We start from the raw sequence: 16603 nt of genomic DNA, 5'->3' as shown, positions 1-16603 counted from the left end.
CCAATTTCCTAACATGAAGATGATTTATAAAGGCTTTAAAATATTTACTGGGCTAGAGTCCTGGCTGAGCAATTAAGACAAATTCATTCCCACGGGGAACGGTCAAGCTTTTGACAACTTCCTGTGATTCCCGCTATAGTAAGATACAATAGTATAAATTCTTGGTGACTGGTACACACATAAACATACATACGTACATACATACATACACACATACATACAGGCAGACAGACAAACAGACATACAGACAGACACACTGACATCACGTGATAAAAATTAAAACAAATCTTTGAACAAACTCTTGATTTATTGAGGTAAGGGTTCATTTCTGTAACCCAGATGTTGAGGCATCTAAAGGCTTAACTACAGGGTTTTTCTTCCACATAAATTAGTTCATCTACAGTTTGGGAAAAGATCTTTACCAATCCTACAACAGATAGAGGCCTTATATCCAAAATATACAAAGAACTCAAGAAGTTAGACCGCAGGGAGACAAATAACCCTATTAAAAAACGGGGTTCAGAACTAAACAAAGAATTCACAGCTGAGGAATGTCGAATGGCTTGAGAAACACCTAAAGAAATGTTCAACATCCTAAGTCATAAGGGAAATGCAAATCAAAACAACCCTGAGATTTCACCTCACACCAGTCAGAATGGTCAAGATCAAAAACTCAGGTGACAGCAGATGCTGGCGAGGATGTGGAGAAAGAGGAACACTCCTCCATTGTTGGTGGGATTGCAGACTGGTACAACCATTCTGGAAATCAGTCTGGAGGTTACTCAGAAAATTGAACATTGAACTGCCTGAGGATCCAGCTATACCTCTCTTGGGCATATACCCAAAAGATGCCCCAACATATAAAAAAAGACACGTGCTCCACTATGTTCATAGCAGCCTTATTTATAATAGCCAGAAGCTGGAAAGGACCCAGATGCCCTTCAACAGAGGAATGGATACAGAAAATGTGGTACATCTACACAATGGAATATTACTCAGCTATCAAAAACAATGACTTTATGAAATTCATAGGTGAATGGTTGGAACTGGAAAATATCATCCTGAGTGAGGTAACCCAATCACAGAAAAACACACATGGTATGCACTCATTGATAAGTGGATATTAGCCCAAATGCTTGAATTGCCCTAGATGCACAGAACACATGAAACTCAAGAGGGATGACCAAAATGTGAATGCTTCACTCCTTCTTTAAAAGGGGAACAAGAATACCCTTGGCAGGGAATAGGGAGGCAAAGTTTAAAACAGAGCCTGAAAGAACACCCATTCAGAGCCTGCCCCACATGTGGCCCATACATATACAGCCACCCAATTAGACAAGATGGATGAAGCAAAGAAGTGCAGGCCGACAGGAGCCGGATGTAGATCTCTCCTGAGAGACACAGCCAGAATACAGCAAATACAGAGGCGAATGCCAGCAGCAAACCACTGAACTGAGAACGGGACCCCCGTTGAAGGAATCAGAGAAAGAACTGGAAGAGCTTGAAGGGGCTCGAGACCCCATATGAACAACAAGGCCAAGCAGCCAGAGCTTCCAGGGACTAAGCCACTACCTAAAGACTATACATGGACTGACCCTGGACTCTGACCTCATAGGTAGCAATGAATATCCTAGTAAGAGCACCAGTGGAAGGGGAAGCCCTGGGTCCTGCTAAGACTGAACCCCCAGTGAACGTGATTGTTGGGGAGAGGGCAGCAATAGGGGGAGGGTGGGGAGGGGAACACCCATAAAGAAGGGGAGGGGAGAGGTTAGGGGGATGTTGGCCCGGAAACCGGGAAAGGGAAGAACACTCGAAATGTAAATAAGAAATACTCAAGGTAATAAAAATTTTTTTTTAAATTAGTTCATCTAACAAAAAGCAAGCATGCAGTCTAGAATTCAAAGCATCAACCCTTCTTGGTGGTATCACTTGGGAATATTTAGAAAATGTCACCCTGCTGGAAGAAATATGCCACTGGGTGATGTGGAAACCTTTGGCTTTTCTACCTGGCCCCAAATCCTGAACAACAACTTAGAGGCATATTATTTATAAATAAATGGGCCTTAAGCTAGGCTTGTTCCCACTAGCTCATAATGTATTATCTCATTTGAAGTTACTAAGTTTTGCCATATGATGGGTTATCTCAGCTCAGCTTCATTATCTCTGGGTTCCTGTTTCTTGATGATGGACGTACATGTGCTTGACTCCGTCCCAGAGTCCTCTCCCTGTCAGATATTCTACCTTCTATTCTACCCCTTGCTATAGATTTTTTTATTGTAACCAATCAGGAGGTGCCTTGCGCAGGCAAAGAAGGACAGAGTCATATCATTACACAGGGCATATAAAGATTATCCCTACATCACCCCCTTTTTAGTCCAATAAAGGATCTTTGTCTAACATCAATAAGCTATATACAATAAGAACAACTATGAAAACCATCAGGTGAGAATTGCATTCAGAATGTCTAGTCCATATTTATTTGGCAACCTTGGAGAAAGTACTCTACTATGTATCTACTTCCAACTATCTTGGTGAATCCAAACTTCTGTACCTATTTCACTTTCAATCATAACTTGCATTTGTCAGCATATCTTTTTAGACCTTAAAATATTTTTTAAACCTTAAAAAACTTAAGCTGAACTGTAAGACTATAACTGTCTAGTCTTCAACCCCTTTAAGAGACCTGAGAAGGAATGAACATTTCCTGAGGATACAGGAAGTACAGAGCAAGTAATTTCCAAAACTTTAGAAATGACAGAGAGGGGTTGCTGGCTACCTGGACAGTCATCCAAGGTTCCTCTGTAACTTTGAAGCATCCTCTTCGGCCCTCTCCCCAAAATACCTGACAGAATTTTCCGTGCACTAGGAATATTGAAGCACTGGCTACTTGTTTTGGTAAAGTTCAGCACTGAACTTCTCTGCATTTTATTTGTCCAGTTTGGGCAGTATAATTTCAGCAATTAAAGCAAGGACAGTTTCTTGGTCAGTAGCAGCTTGCCGCATAGAAGCAAATGATATAGGGAAGTTCTTCAATGCTTATCATATTCTTTGAAGTAGAAAAGGAGTGCTGCCAAGAGATGACATGTATCCCTGTCAACAAGTCTTTCCTTCAGAAAGGTTAGTGTTTCTTGTTACAACTTTCTATATTCAGTTTCTTTCTTTCTTTAGCATTTAGCATGAGGTCAAAGGCTTGAAGACATTGTTGACAATCGTGAGGATTTTTTTTTAAAGTAGGTAAAATTTTTATTGGATATTTTTTAATATTTATACTTTATTTACATTTCAAATGTTATTCCCTTTCCTACTTTCCCAGACATAAGCCCCCTATCCCATCCCTCTCCCTTTCTTCTATAAGGGGTCCCCCACCCAACCACCTCCACTTCCTGTCCCCCCCCAACATTCCCCTGCACTGGGGGGGTCCAGTCTTGGCAGGACCAAGGGCTTCTCCTCCCATTGGTGCCCAAAAAGGCCATCCTCTGCTACATATGCAGCTGGAGCCATGAATCTGTCCATGTGTACTCTTTGGGTAGTGATTTAGTCCCTGGGAGCTCTGGTTGGTTAGTATTGTTGTTCTTATGGGGTTGCAAGCCCCTCCAGCTCCTTCAATCCTTTCTCTAACTCCTCCAACGGGGACCCTGTTCTCAGTTCAATGGTTTGCTGCTAGCATTCACTTCTATATTTGTCATGTTCTGGCTGATCCTCTCAGGAGACAGCTAAATCAGACTCCTGTCAGCATGCATTGTAAGATATTTTTAATACACAATAAATCTTGTGTAACTTGAATTTAAGTTTGTAGCCTAAAGATCTTACCAAATACTTTATATTCACAGATTCACTTCAGTGTGAGTGCCTTCATGTCCTCAAAGACAACTGTGATATGCAAAGACTTTAACAGGCTGATTACACTCATAAGGTTACTCTCCAGTATGTGTTCCTTTGTATTTGAAAATAACTAGGATGTTCAAAGGCTTTACTACATTGATTACATTAGTTTCATTTCCCTTCAGTATGTGTTCTTTTATGTATTTGCAGATGGTTGTGATATGCAATGCTTTAACCACATTGATTACATCATAGGGTTTCTCTCCGATATGAATTCTTTCAAGAATCTGAAGACTACTGTAACATGAAAATCCTCTACCACGTGAACTACATTACTAGTGTTTCTCTGCAGTATGAATCTGAAGACTACTGTGATATGAAAAGATTTTCCTACTTTGACTACATTCATAGGGCTTCTGTTCAGTATGAATTCTTTCATGATGTTGAAGACTATTGCTATGTGCAAATGCTTTACCACACTGATTAGATTCATAAGGTTTCTCTCCAGTATGTATTCTTTCATGTGTTCGAAGATATCTGGGATGTGCAAAGGTTTTACCACATTGATTACATTCATAAGGTTTCTCTCCAGTATGGACTATTTCATGTTTTTTAAGACTACTGCTATATGCAAAGGCTTTACCACATTGGTTACATTCATAGGGTTTCTCTCCATTATGAATTCTTCCATGAACTTTAAGATGACTGTGATGTGCAAAGGCTTTACCACATTGATTACATACATAGGGTTTCTCTCTAGTGTGTGTTCTCTTATGTAGTTGGAGAAGAGTCTCTTTTGAAAAAGTTTTATGACATTGATTACATTCATAGAGTTTCTCTCCAATATGTGTTCTTTCATGTTTCTGGAGATAACTAGGATGTGCAAAGGCTTTACCACATTGACTACATTCACAGAGTTTCTCTCCAGTATGGACTATTTCATGTTTTTTAAGATTACTGCTATATGCAAAGGCTTTACCACATTGATTACATTCATAGGGTTTCTCTCCAGTATGAATTCTTCCATGAACTTGAAGATGAATCTGTTGGGCAAAGGCTTTACCACATTGATTACATTCATAGGGTTTCTCTCCAGTGTGTGTTCTTTCATGTTTCTGGAGATAACTCTGATGTGCAAAGGCTTTATCACATTGATTACATTCATAAGGTTTCTCTGCACTGTGGATTATTTCATGTATTTGAAGACTACTGCTATATGCAAAGGCTTTACCACATTGGTTACATTCATAGGGTTTCTCTCCAGTATGAATTCTTCCATGAACTTTAAGATGACTGTGATGTGTAAAAGCTCTACCACATTGATTACATACATAGGGTTTCTCTCCAGTATGAATTCTTCCATGAACTTTAAGATGAATCTGTTGTGCAAAGGCTTTACCACATTGTTTACATGTATAGGGTTTCTCTCCAGTGTGTGTTCCTTCGTGTTTTTGGAGATAACTGTGATGTGCAAAGGCTTTACTACATTGATTACACGCATAGGGTTTCTCTCCAGTATGTGTTCTTTCATGTTTCTGGAGATATCTGGGATGTGCAAAGGTTTTATCACACTGATTACATTCATAGGGTTTCTCTCCAATATGGACTAGTTCATGTTTTTTAAGACTACTGCTATATGCAAAGGCTTTACCACACTGATTACATTCATAGGGTTTCTCTCCAGTATGGATTCTTTCATGAACTTGAAGGTGAATCTGTTGTACAAAGGCTTTACCACATTGTTTACATTCATAGGGTTTCTTTCCAGTGTGTGTTCCTTCATGTTTTTGCAGGTAACTGTGGTGTGCAAAGGCTTTACCACATTGATTACATTCATAGGGTTTGTCTCCAGTATGAGTTTTTTCATGTTTCTGGAGATAACTAGGATGTGCAAAGGCTTTACCACATTGTTTACATTCATAGGGTTTCTGCCCATGATGTGTCTTTGTATGTATTTGGAGATAACTCTGTGTTGAAAAGGCTTTATCACATTCATTACATTCATATAGTCTCTCTTCAATATGACTTTGTTCATGATTTTGAAGAATACTGTGATTATTACACTGATTACATTCACAGGATTCCTCTCCAGCAGGAATTCTTTCATGACTTTGAAGATGTCTTTGACATCCAAAGGCTTCACCGCATTGAGTATATTCATAAGATTTATCTCCAGGATGACTTCTTTCTTGCCTGCAAAGATAAATGGCATGTGAAAACATTTTACCACATTGATTATACTGAAGAATCTTTTTTTATCTCTATGATTTAATTTTACAATTTTTATCACATTGTTTATACTCATAGGGCTCCTCTTCATCATGTGTTCATTTATATGTTTGAAGATACCTAGGATGGTTAGGGCATGTAGTACATGGTTCATACTCACAGCAAACATCCTTTTTCCATGTGAGTGCTTTCATATCTTTAAAGACAACTGGAAGGATTTAGCCTTACCACAGTCATTGCATTCATAACTATTTTCCAAAACTGAGAGTCACACTACATTTGCAAGGTGAACCAGGACAATTAAAAGAATTTTTATACTCCTACTCACGGTTGCTTTTATGCACTGTGAGTTTGGGAATGTATTCCCAGTGAAGTTGGAAACACCATTAGCTGTAAACTTATATCACATTCACAAAGTCTACTCAAATTGAGATTACTAAATATCTTCTAATTCTTCTTGAAAAGAAGGGGACACCCTGCTTCTTCCCATGTCAATAATGTTCCCATGGCTTGCATCTAATGCAGCATATAGTATGTATATTAAAGCAAGAATAACAAATAAAGTTTTGCACATTGCGTGCATACAATAAATTTTTGCTTATCATACAGATGTAAAACAGGAATGCAGTTTTCTCCACAACGACCTTCTTGAATCTCATAAGCTGCCCCTCTCACTAAACTTTGGTAAATCACTACAAGTATATACATAATGAGAGCTTCACTATCAACTACTTGCATATTACATGGTTTTGGGTCATCTAATGTGATGTATGTGTACGCCTTTTGTGATACCTGAGTGGTATCAAACAAAATGGATTGGCAGTTCTACAAAGTAATTCTGAGGGAGCTATCATTCATATGGTGATAGGTTCTAAGGCCTTGCTTCCTTGCCTTGTTTCTTTTCTATTTTTATTGGATATTATTTTATTTATATTTCATATGTTTTCCCATTTCCTGGCTTCCGTCCATAAGCCTCCATCCCATCCCCAATCACCTTGCTTGTACGAGAGTGTTCCCTCTCCCCAAACACCCCCACTTCCTGCCTCCCCACCCTGATATTCACCAACACTAGGGAGCTTCAACCATGGCAGGACCAAGGGCTTATCCTTCCACTGATGCCAAACAAGGCCACCCTCTGCTACATATGCAGCTGGAGTCATGGGTAGTCTTTGGGTAATGATTTAGTCCCTGGGAACTCTGGTTGGTTGGTATTGTTGTTCTTATGGGGTTGCAAGTCCCTTCAGCTCCTTCAATCCTTTCTCTAATTCCTCCAACGGGGAACCAGTTCTCAGTTCAGTGATCTGCTGTTAGCATTTGCCTCTCTACGTGTCATGCTCTGGCTCTGGCAGATTCTCTAAGAAGACAGCTATATCAGGTCCCTGTCAACATGCGCTTCTTGGCTTCATCAATATTATCTAGGTTTAGTGGCTGTATATAAATGGGCTGGGTCCCCAGGTGGGGCAGGCTCTCAATGGCCATTCCTTCGATCTCTGCTCCAACCTTTGTCTCCATATCCCCTCCTATGAATAGTTTTGTTCCCCTTTTTAAGAAGGACTAAAGCATCCGTACTTTGGTCATCCTTCTTCTTGAACTTCATGTGGTGTGTGGGTTGTATCTTGGGTAATTTGAGCTTTTGGGCTAATATACAGATACAAATGAGTGCACACTATGTGTGTTTTCTGTGATTGGATTACCTCACTCAGGATGATATTTTCTAGTTCCATCCATTTACCTATAAATTTCATGATATCATTGTTTTTGATAGCTGAGTAGTACTCCATTGTGTAGATGTACCAATGGATTTTCTGTATCCATTCCCCTGTTGAAGGGCATATGGGTTCTTTCCAGCTTCTGTCTATTATGAATAAGGCTGCTATGAACAGAGTGGAGCATGTGTCTTTGTTGTATGTTGGAGTCTCATTTGGGTATATGCCCAGGAGAGGTATAGGTGGGTCCTCAGGTACTGCATTGTCCAATTTTCTGAGGAACTTCCAGACTGATTTCCAAAGTAATTGTACCAGTCTGCAATCCCACCAACAATGAAGGTGTGTTCCTCTTTCTCCACATCCTCGCCAGCATTTGCTGTCACCTGAGTTTTTGATCTTAGCCATTCTCACTGGTATGAGATGAAATCTCAGGGTTGTTTTGATTTGCATTTCCCTGATGACTAAGGATGTTGAGCATTTCTTTGGGTACTTCTCAGCCATTCGATATTCCTCAGCTGGGAATTCTTTGTTTAGCTCCATACCCCATTTTTAATAGGGTTCTTGGGCTCTCTAGAGTCTAACTTCCTGAGTTCTTTGTATATTTTGGATATTAGCCCTCTGTCAGATGTAGGATTGGTAAAGATCTTTTCCCAATCTGTTGGTTGCCCTTTTGTCCTAACGACAGTGTCCCTTGCCTTACAGTTTTATGAGGTCCCATTTGTAGATTCTTAGAGCTTACGCCATTAGTGTTTTGTTCAGGAAATTTTCCCCAGTACCCATGAGATCAATACTCTTTCCCACTTTTCTTCTATTAGTTTGATTGTATCTTTTATATGGAGGTCCTTGATCCATTTGGACTTAAGCTTTGTACAGGGTGATAAGAATGGATCAATTTGCATTCTTCTACATGCTGACCTCCAGTTGAATCAGCACCATTTGAAAATGCTATCTTTTTTCCACTGGATGGTTTTAGCTCCTTTGTCAAAGATAAAGTGATCATAGGTGTGGGGGTTCATTTCTGGGTCTTCAATTCTATTCCACTGATCTCCCTAGCTGTCTCTGTAACAATACCATGCAGTTTTTATCACTATTGCTCTATGAAAATGCTTGAGGTCAGGGATGGTGATTTCTATAGAAGTTCTTTTATTGTTGAGGATAGTTTTAGCTATCCTTGGATTTTTGTTATTCCAAATGAATTTGCAAATTACTTTTTATAACTCTATGAAGAATTGAGCTGGAATTTTGATGAGTATCGCATTGAATCTGTAGATTGCTATTGACAAAATGGCCATTTTTTAAATTTTTTTATTAGATATATTTCTTTACTTACATTTCAAACGTTATTCCCCTTCCTGGTTTCCTGTCCATAAACCCCCATTACCCCCCCTTCTCCTTCCCCTCCCCCATACGGGTATTCCCCCATACATTCCCCTTATTGCCCCCCCATATTCCCCTGCACTGGGGGCTCCAACCTTGGCAGGACCAAGGGCTTCCCCTTCCCCTGGTGCCCCAAGAAGGCTATTCTCTGCTACATATGCAGTTGGAGCCCTGGGTCAGTCCATGTATAGTCTTTGGGTAGTGGTTTAGTCCCTGGAAGCTCTGGTTGGTTGGTATTGTTGTTCTTATGGGGTTGTAAGCTTCTTCAACTCTTTCAATACTTCCTCTAATCCTCCAAAATGACCATCTTTACTATATTAATCCTGCCAATCCATGAGCATGGGAGGTCTTTCCATCTTCTGAGATATTCTTCAATTTCTTTCTTCAGAGGCTTGAAGTTCTTGTCATACAGATCTTTCACTTGCTTGATTAAAGTCACACTGAGGTATTTTATATTATTTGGGACTATTGTGAAGGATGTCATTTCCCTCATTTCTTCCTCAACCTGTTTATCCTTTGAGTAGAGGAAGTCTATTGATTTGTTTCAGTTAATTTTATACCCAGACACTTTGCTGAAGTTATTTATCAGGCTTAGTAGTTCTCTGGTAGAACTATGGGGTCACTTAAGTATACTATCATATCACCAGCAAATAGTGATATTTTGACATTTTCCTTTTCAATTTGTATCCCTTTGACCTCCTTTCATTGTCTGACTGCTCTGTCTAGGACTTTGAGAACTATATTAAATACGTAGGGAGAGAGTGGGCAGCCTTGTCTAGTCCCTGATTTTAATGGAATTGCTTCAAGTTTCTCTCCATTTAGTTAGCTACTGGTTTGCTTTATATTTACTATGTTTAGGTATGAGGCTTGAATTCCTGATCTTTCCAGGACTTTTATTATGAAGGAGTGTTGAATTTTGTCAAATGCTTTCTCAGCATCTGATGAAATGATCATGTGTTTTTTTTTTCCTTTGAGTTTGTTTACATAGTGGATTACGTTGATTGATTTCCATGTACTGAACCATCCCTGCATCTCTGGGATGAAGCCTACTTCATCATGATGGATGATTGTTTTGATGTGTTCTTGGATTGAGTTTGCAAGAATTTTATTGAGTATTTTTGCATTGATATTTATAACGGGAATTAGTTTGACATTCTCTTTCTTTGTTGTTTCTTCGTATGGTTTAGGAATAAGCATAATAGTGCCTTCATGAAAGGAATTGGGTAGTGCTCCTCCTGTTTCTATTTTGTGAAATAGTTTGGACAGTATTGGTATAAGGTATTCTATGAAGGTCTGATAGAATTCTGCACTAAATCCATCTGTTCCTGGGCTTTTGTTGTTGTTGTTGTTGTTGTTGTTGTTGTTGTTCTTCTTCTTCTTCTTCTTCTTCTTCTTCTTCTTCTTCTTCTTCCTCTTCTTCTTCTTCTTCTTCTTCTTCTTGTTCTTGTTGTTCTTGTTCTTGTTCTTGTTGGGAGACTTTAAATAACTGCTTCTGTTTCTTTAGGAGTGATGGGACTGTTTAGATGGTTTACCTGATCCTGATTTAACTTTGGTATCTGGTATCTGTCTAGAAAATTATCAATTTCATCCAGATTTTCCAGGTTTCTTGAATATAGATTTTTGTATTAGGATCTGCTGATTTTTTTAATTTCCTCAGATTCTATTGTTATGTCTTCCATTTCATTTCTGATTTTGTTCATTTGCATACTCTCTCTGTTCCCTCTGGTTAGTCTGGCTAAGGGTTTATCTATCTTGTTAATTTTCTCAAAGAACCAGCTCCTGGTTTAGTTGGTTCTTTGTATAGTTCTTTTTGTTTCTACTTGGTTGATTTCAGCTCTGAGTTTGATTATTTCCTGCTGTCTACTCCTCTTGGGTGTATTTGCTTCTTTTTGTTCTAGAGCTTTTAGGTGTGCTGTCAAGCTGCTAATGTATGCTCTCTCCAATTTCTTTTTGGAGGCACTCAGAGTTATGAGTTTTCCTCTTAGCACTGCTATCAATGTGTCCCATAAGTTTGGGTATGTTTTGCCTTCGTTTTCATTAAATTCTAAAAAAAAAAATCTTTAATTTCTTTCTTTATTTCTTCTTTGACCAAGTTACCATTGAGTATAGCATTGTTTATGTGAGCTTTCTGTCGTTATTCTAGTTATTGAAGACCCGCCTTAGTCCATGGTGATCTGATAGGATGCATGGGATTATTTCAATCTTCTTCTATCTGTTGAAGCCTGTTTTGTGACCGATTATATGTTCCATTTTTGAGATGGTACCATGATGTGCTGAGAAGATATATTCTTTTGTTTTAGGATGAAATGTTCTATAAATATCTGGTAAATCCATTTGGTTCATAACTTCTGTTACCTTCTCTATGTCTCTGTGTAGTTTTTGTTTCCATGATCTGTTCATTGATAAGAGTGGGGTGTTGAGGGGTTGGGGATTTAGCTCAGCGGTAGAGCACTTGCCTAGCAAGCGCAAGGCCCTGGGTTCGGTCCCCAGCTCCGAAAAAAAAGAAAAAAGAAAAAAAGAGAGAGGGGTATTGAAATCTCCCATATTATTGTGTGAGGTGCAATGTGTGCTTTGAGCTTTGGTAAGGTTGCTTCTATGAATATAGGCGCCCTTGCATTTGGAGCATAAATATTTAGGATTGAGAGTTCATCTTGGTGGATTTTTCCTTTGATGAATATGAAGTGTCCTTCCTTATCTTTTTTGATGACTTTTGGTTGAAATTCGATTTTATTCAATATTAGAATAGCTACTCCAGCTTCTTTCTTCAGAACATTAGCTTGGAAAATTGTTTTCCAGCCTTTTACTCTGAGATAGTGTCTGTCTTTGTCTCTGAGGTGTGTTTCCTGTATGCAGCAAAATGCTGGGTCCTCTTTACTTATCCAGTCAGTTAGTCTATGTCTTTTTATTGGGGAATTGAGTCCATTGATGTTAAGAGATATTAAGTAATAATAGTAATTGTTGTTTCCTGCTTTTCATTTTTGGTTTTGTTTTTGGGTTTTTTTTTTGTTTTGTTTTTCTTTTTTTAGCAGTGGAATTATGTTTTTATGGCTCTCTTCTTTTGGTTTTGTTGCAAGAAGATTATTTTCTTGCTTTTTCTAGGGTGTAGTTTCCCTCCTTGTGTTGGAATTTTCCATCTCTTATCCTTTGTAGGGATATATTTGTAGAAAGAATTTGTGTAAATTTCGTTTTGTCATGGGATATCTTGGTTTCTCCATCTATGTTAATTGAGAGTTTTGCTGGATATAATAGCCTGGGCTCACATCGTGTTCTCTTAGAGTCTATATGACATCTGCCCAGGATCTTCTGGCTTTCATAGACTCTGGTGAGAAATCTGGAGTAATTCTGATATGTCTCCCTTTATATGTTACTTGACATTTTCCCCTTTCTGCTTTTAATATTCTTTCTTTGTTATATGCATTTGGTGTTTTGACTATGATGTGATGTGATGGGAGGAATTTCTTTTCTGGTCCAATCTATTTCGAATTCTGTAGGCTTCTTGTATGTTCATAGGCATCTCTTTTTTAGGTTAGGGAAGTTTTCTTCTATAATATTGTTGTAGATATTACTGGCCCTTTAAGTTGGGAGTCTTCACTCTCTTCTATACCTATTATCCTTAGGTTTGATCTTTTCATTGTGTCCTGGATTTCCTGGATGCTTTGGGTTGGGCATTTTTTACATTTTACATTATCTTTGATGGTTGTGTCAATGTTTTCTATAATATCTTCTGCCCCTAAGATTCTCTTCTGTCTCTTGCATTCTGCTGATGATGTTTGCATCTATGACTCCTGATCTCTTCCTTAGGTTTTCTATCTCCAGGATTGTCTTCCTTTGTGATTTCTTTATCTTTTGTATTTCCATTTTTAAATCCTGGATGGATTTGTTCAATTCCTTCACCTGTTTGGTTGTTTTTCTGTAATTCTTTAAGGAGTTTTTGTCTTTCCTCTTTAAAAGCTTCTACTTGTTTACCTGTGTTGTCCTGTATTTCTTTAAGGGAGTTTTTAATGTCCTTCTCAAAGTCCTCTATCATCATCATAAGATGCGATTTTAAATTCAAATCTTGCTTTTCCCATGTGTTTGGGTATCCAGTATTTGCTTTGGTGGGAGAACTGGGCTCTGATGATGGCAAATAGTCTTGATTTCTGTGGCTCAGATTCCTGTGCTTGCCTCTCACCATGAGGTTGTATCTGATGTTAGCGTGTCTTGCTGTCTCTGACAGTAACTTGACACTCCTGTAAGCCTGTGTGTCAGTACTCCTGTAGACCTGTTTTCTTTCAGTTCGATCTGGGAACACAAAGCTGTTCCTGGGTTTGTGTGAAGCCTCCAGGCAGGTCACTTGGAGCAGAAGAGTTGGTCTTACCTCCACTCTTGGGTGTTTCATGACTCCAAGTGACTGGCTTTTGGCTCTCAGTGCAGGCAGAAACCAGAAGGTTCCTGCCACTGACTGTTCCTATGGTCCTGTATCCAGAGGGCACTAGGCAGGTTCCACTTGGGCCAGGAACATGAGCAGAAGTGTTGGTCTTCCCTGAGCTCTCAGGATTGTTCACACTTCTGAGAGTCCAGCTCTCTCCCCCATGGAATTTGGGTACAGAGACCTGTGGGTGCAGTTCAACTCCAGGCTAAGTCCCCTTGCCTTGTTTCTTAAAGAAATGCCTTAAAAACATGAATCAACCTCCTAGTACTAAAGCCTATGATATTGTGAGAATTTTCTATTCCTCACAATAAAGGAATCTGTGCTTTATGATGTTCATTTCCTTAAAATTTCCAGAGCACATTAAAATTTCTTCAGAAGCACATTTGTATCAGTTTGCACATGAAACTTACCTTCCATGTATTCTAGAAGTTTGAAAATGTTCTTCAATATTGTGTTCTTCCCATTTGTATCCTAAAAAGTATTACCAGAAAATGTATCATATATTTGAAATTATATTAGTGTTAAGTTACTGTCATCAGTGAACCTTAAGACATACCAGAAATATATAGTACATTCTCTGCTTTCACAATCGAAACTACTGAAGAAAAACTTTTCCTCATATTTTAACAACTGAAACAAAATTCAGTCTTACCTATAACAGTGAGGTTCCTGTAGGTCTCAAGCATAACATCTTTGTAGAGCACCTTCTGAGAAGGATCCAGCAAGACCCATTCTTCCTGAGTGAAGTTTATGTGCACATCATCATAGGTCACTGCACCCTAAAATATCCCACACATGTACAACAGAAAGCATAATACTGACAACATTGTAATTGTATACTTCTTTACCAATATACTGGTCTAATTCTGGTTCTTTTCACACTCAACCTATGACAGAGACATTCAACTGTAATCACCAAGTCATTTTAGAAGCAAACTGAAGAGAAGCTTTACCCCTGTAATTTCTGGGCCCTTGCAAGAGAAATGCCTATTAACAGACATAGGCAAACAAGCAGATCAATAATACTGAGTACATTTTAGAGAAACTGAATGAACAGTAAGTACAAAAAAAGGGGCAAGAGGGTCCATTGTCTCATACATTTAACCCTTCTATGCAGAAAGCAGAGGCAGATGGATCTCATTGAGTTGAAGGCAAGCCTGGTCTATAGAATGAGATCCAAGACAGATGTAGATACATGTTCAGACCCTGTCCCTAAGATAGACAAACAAGATAGACAAAAACTCTGAAGGTCTCACTACTCATCTCCCAGAAGTGTGAAGTGTCACAACTCAAACTATGAGATTACTAAGATCTTAATAAAGGAGAACGCATGTTTACACAGATAGAGATGAAGTGATGAAAATGTAAGCACTATATACTTAGATCATTATTAAAAAAAAAAAGCAGGAATCTGGGCAGAATAGATGGCTCAGGAGTTAGTAGCATTTACTGAGTTTAGAGATTCTGAGTCTGTCTTCTGAGTACTGTAAATGCCAGATATGCAATGTGTCATGTTTTTCCATGCATACAGGCCAAACACTAGTATTCATTAAAACAATCAAAACATATAAAAGGTAAGAAAAATGCCATGCACCTTCAATCCAATCCAATGACTTAGGAGGCTTGGATGATATATATATATCTCACATCACTTTGTGAGAGAGAATATAACCTCAGCCCAAGTTCAAAATATAAGATGTAAGTGAAGCTCAACACAAGCATATGCTTGACATCTACAAAAACCTCCACTCCAGGGCTATCAGCCAATAATGCAAAAACAAAAAAGCCAGTTATTTTACATGGACCTTTAATCCCAGAACTTAGAAGGCAGAATCAGACAGATCGAAATCAACTAAGTCTCAAGAGTTAATGTCAGGGCAGCCAAAGCCACACAGACAAAACTTATCTTCAAAAACTAAGCTGAAATAATAAAATTATATATATATATATATATATATACATATATATTATCAGGCTAGCAAATGGCTTATCAGTGAAAAGCCAATGCTGCTCCTGTATCTTATGTTATTTAGCAATACAGTGCATGATCATGTTAAAGGCATGGCACCATGTGGTGAGAGCTGGATTATCAGGTTCAACGACAAGAAAGTAGGCACAATAAAATGATAATGGGGGGGAGGCTATAAACATTCTGATCTCAACCCCAATGGGGAACTTCCTCCAGCAAGGCTCTGCCTACTAAAGACTCCATATGCACTCTAAAGAAAGCAGCCAATGAGAGACAAGTGTTCAAATACATACTTCTATCTGGGAGGTTTTTCATTCAATATACTACTGTTGACCCAGGTCACTATGTGCGCTCTCTCTCTCTCTCTCTCTCTCTCTCTCTCTCCCTCCCTACCTACCTCCCTCCCTCTCTTTTGCTACTTCCACTCACTCTGTCAGCTCAACATGTCATATATCTTACAGCTTAGGTATCTCAACATCTTGTGGTTTCAAGATACAAACCAGGCTTCATATCCACAACTTCATAAAACGAGGTCTTACACTTTCTCACTGAGGCTCTCGCTTTGCCAAACATAAGTGAGTGCAACAGTACTGAACTGGAGCCATAGAGGGGAAACCCATGACCTTTAACTTTTGCCACTTTCTTGTTTCCAGAATCAGAACAACAAAGGTGATCTTGTCAAGTTTGTCTTCTGGATTGGAAATGACCCTGCCACACTTGGCTACATTTGTAGCAGGTTCTGAATGAAGTTGCTTCCGGGACTAGAAAGCACTTTGCCTGTTCCTTCTATACATTGAATGCTTAGCTGAATGGAGTCTTACCATTAGGGTGCCCTCCTAAGCTTCTAATGCAAGACAGAGAGTCTTCTCTTTAATGGTGATATTTTCCTTGAATATTCCTGCCTTTGTTTTTAGCATTTGAATGCCATCTGAAACAGAGTAGTGTTTTACTCTACAAACCACAGACTAGTTATATCTTTAAGCCCCTCTCGTGTTCCTTTTTCCTACAAACCTATATGAGTCATCAGTAATAACTGTCCATCAGAATCAACATTTTATCTAAGAAATCAGCCTTTTTTAAAATTCCATC

The 16603-nt window shown here is 38.8% G+C and overlaps 1 protein-coding gene across 2 annotated transcripts in view; it reads right to left on the bottom strand.

The window, feature by feature from the left end:
- Window positions 1–3202: 3202 nt before the first annotated feature.
- Znf431l5 (zinc finger protein 431 like 5) overlaps window positions 3203–16603 on the bottom strand; it is a 41719-nt gene continuing 28318 nt past the window's right edge. The window contains 3 exon segments of one of the 2 annotated variants that reach the window (NM_001409020.1): window positions 3615–6015; window positions 13956–14016; window positions 14198–14324. In NM_001409020.1, the coding sequence (NP_001395949.1) occupies window positions 4158–6015; window positions 13956–14016; window positions 14198–14324 (2046 nt within the window). In that variant the 3' untranslated portion in view covers window positions 3615–4157. 2 annotated transcript variants of the gene reach the window in all.

Source organism: Rattus norvegicus, chromosome 16 (assembly GCF_021556685.1).
Source record: "Rattus norvegicus strain SHRSP/BbbUtx chromosome 16, alternate assembly SHRSP_T2T, whole genome shotgun sequence".
NCBI classification, from domain to species: Eukaryota; Metazoa; Chordata; class Mammalia; order Rodentia; family Muridae; genus Rattus; species Rattus norvegicus.
The sequence above is the reverse complement of the archived record's forward strand: the minus strand, read 5'-3'. Positions and strand labels throughout refer to the sequence as shown.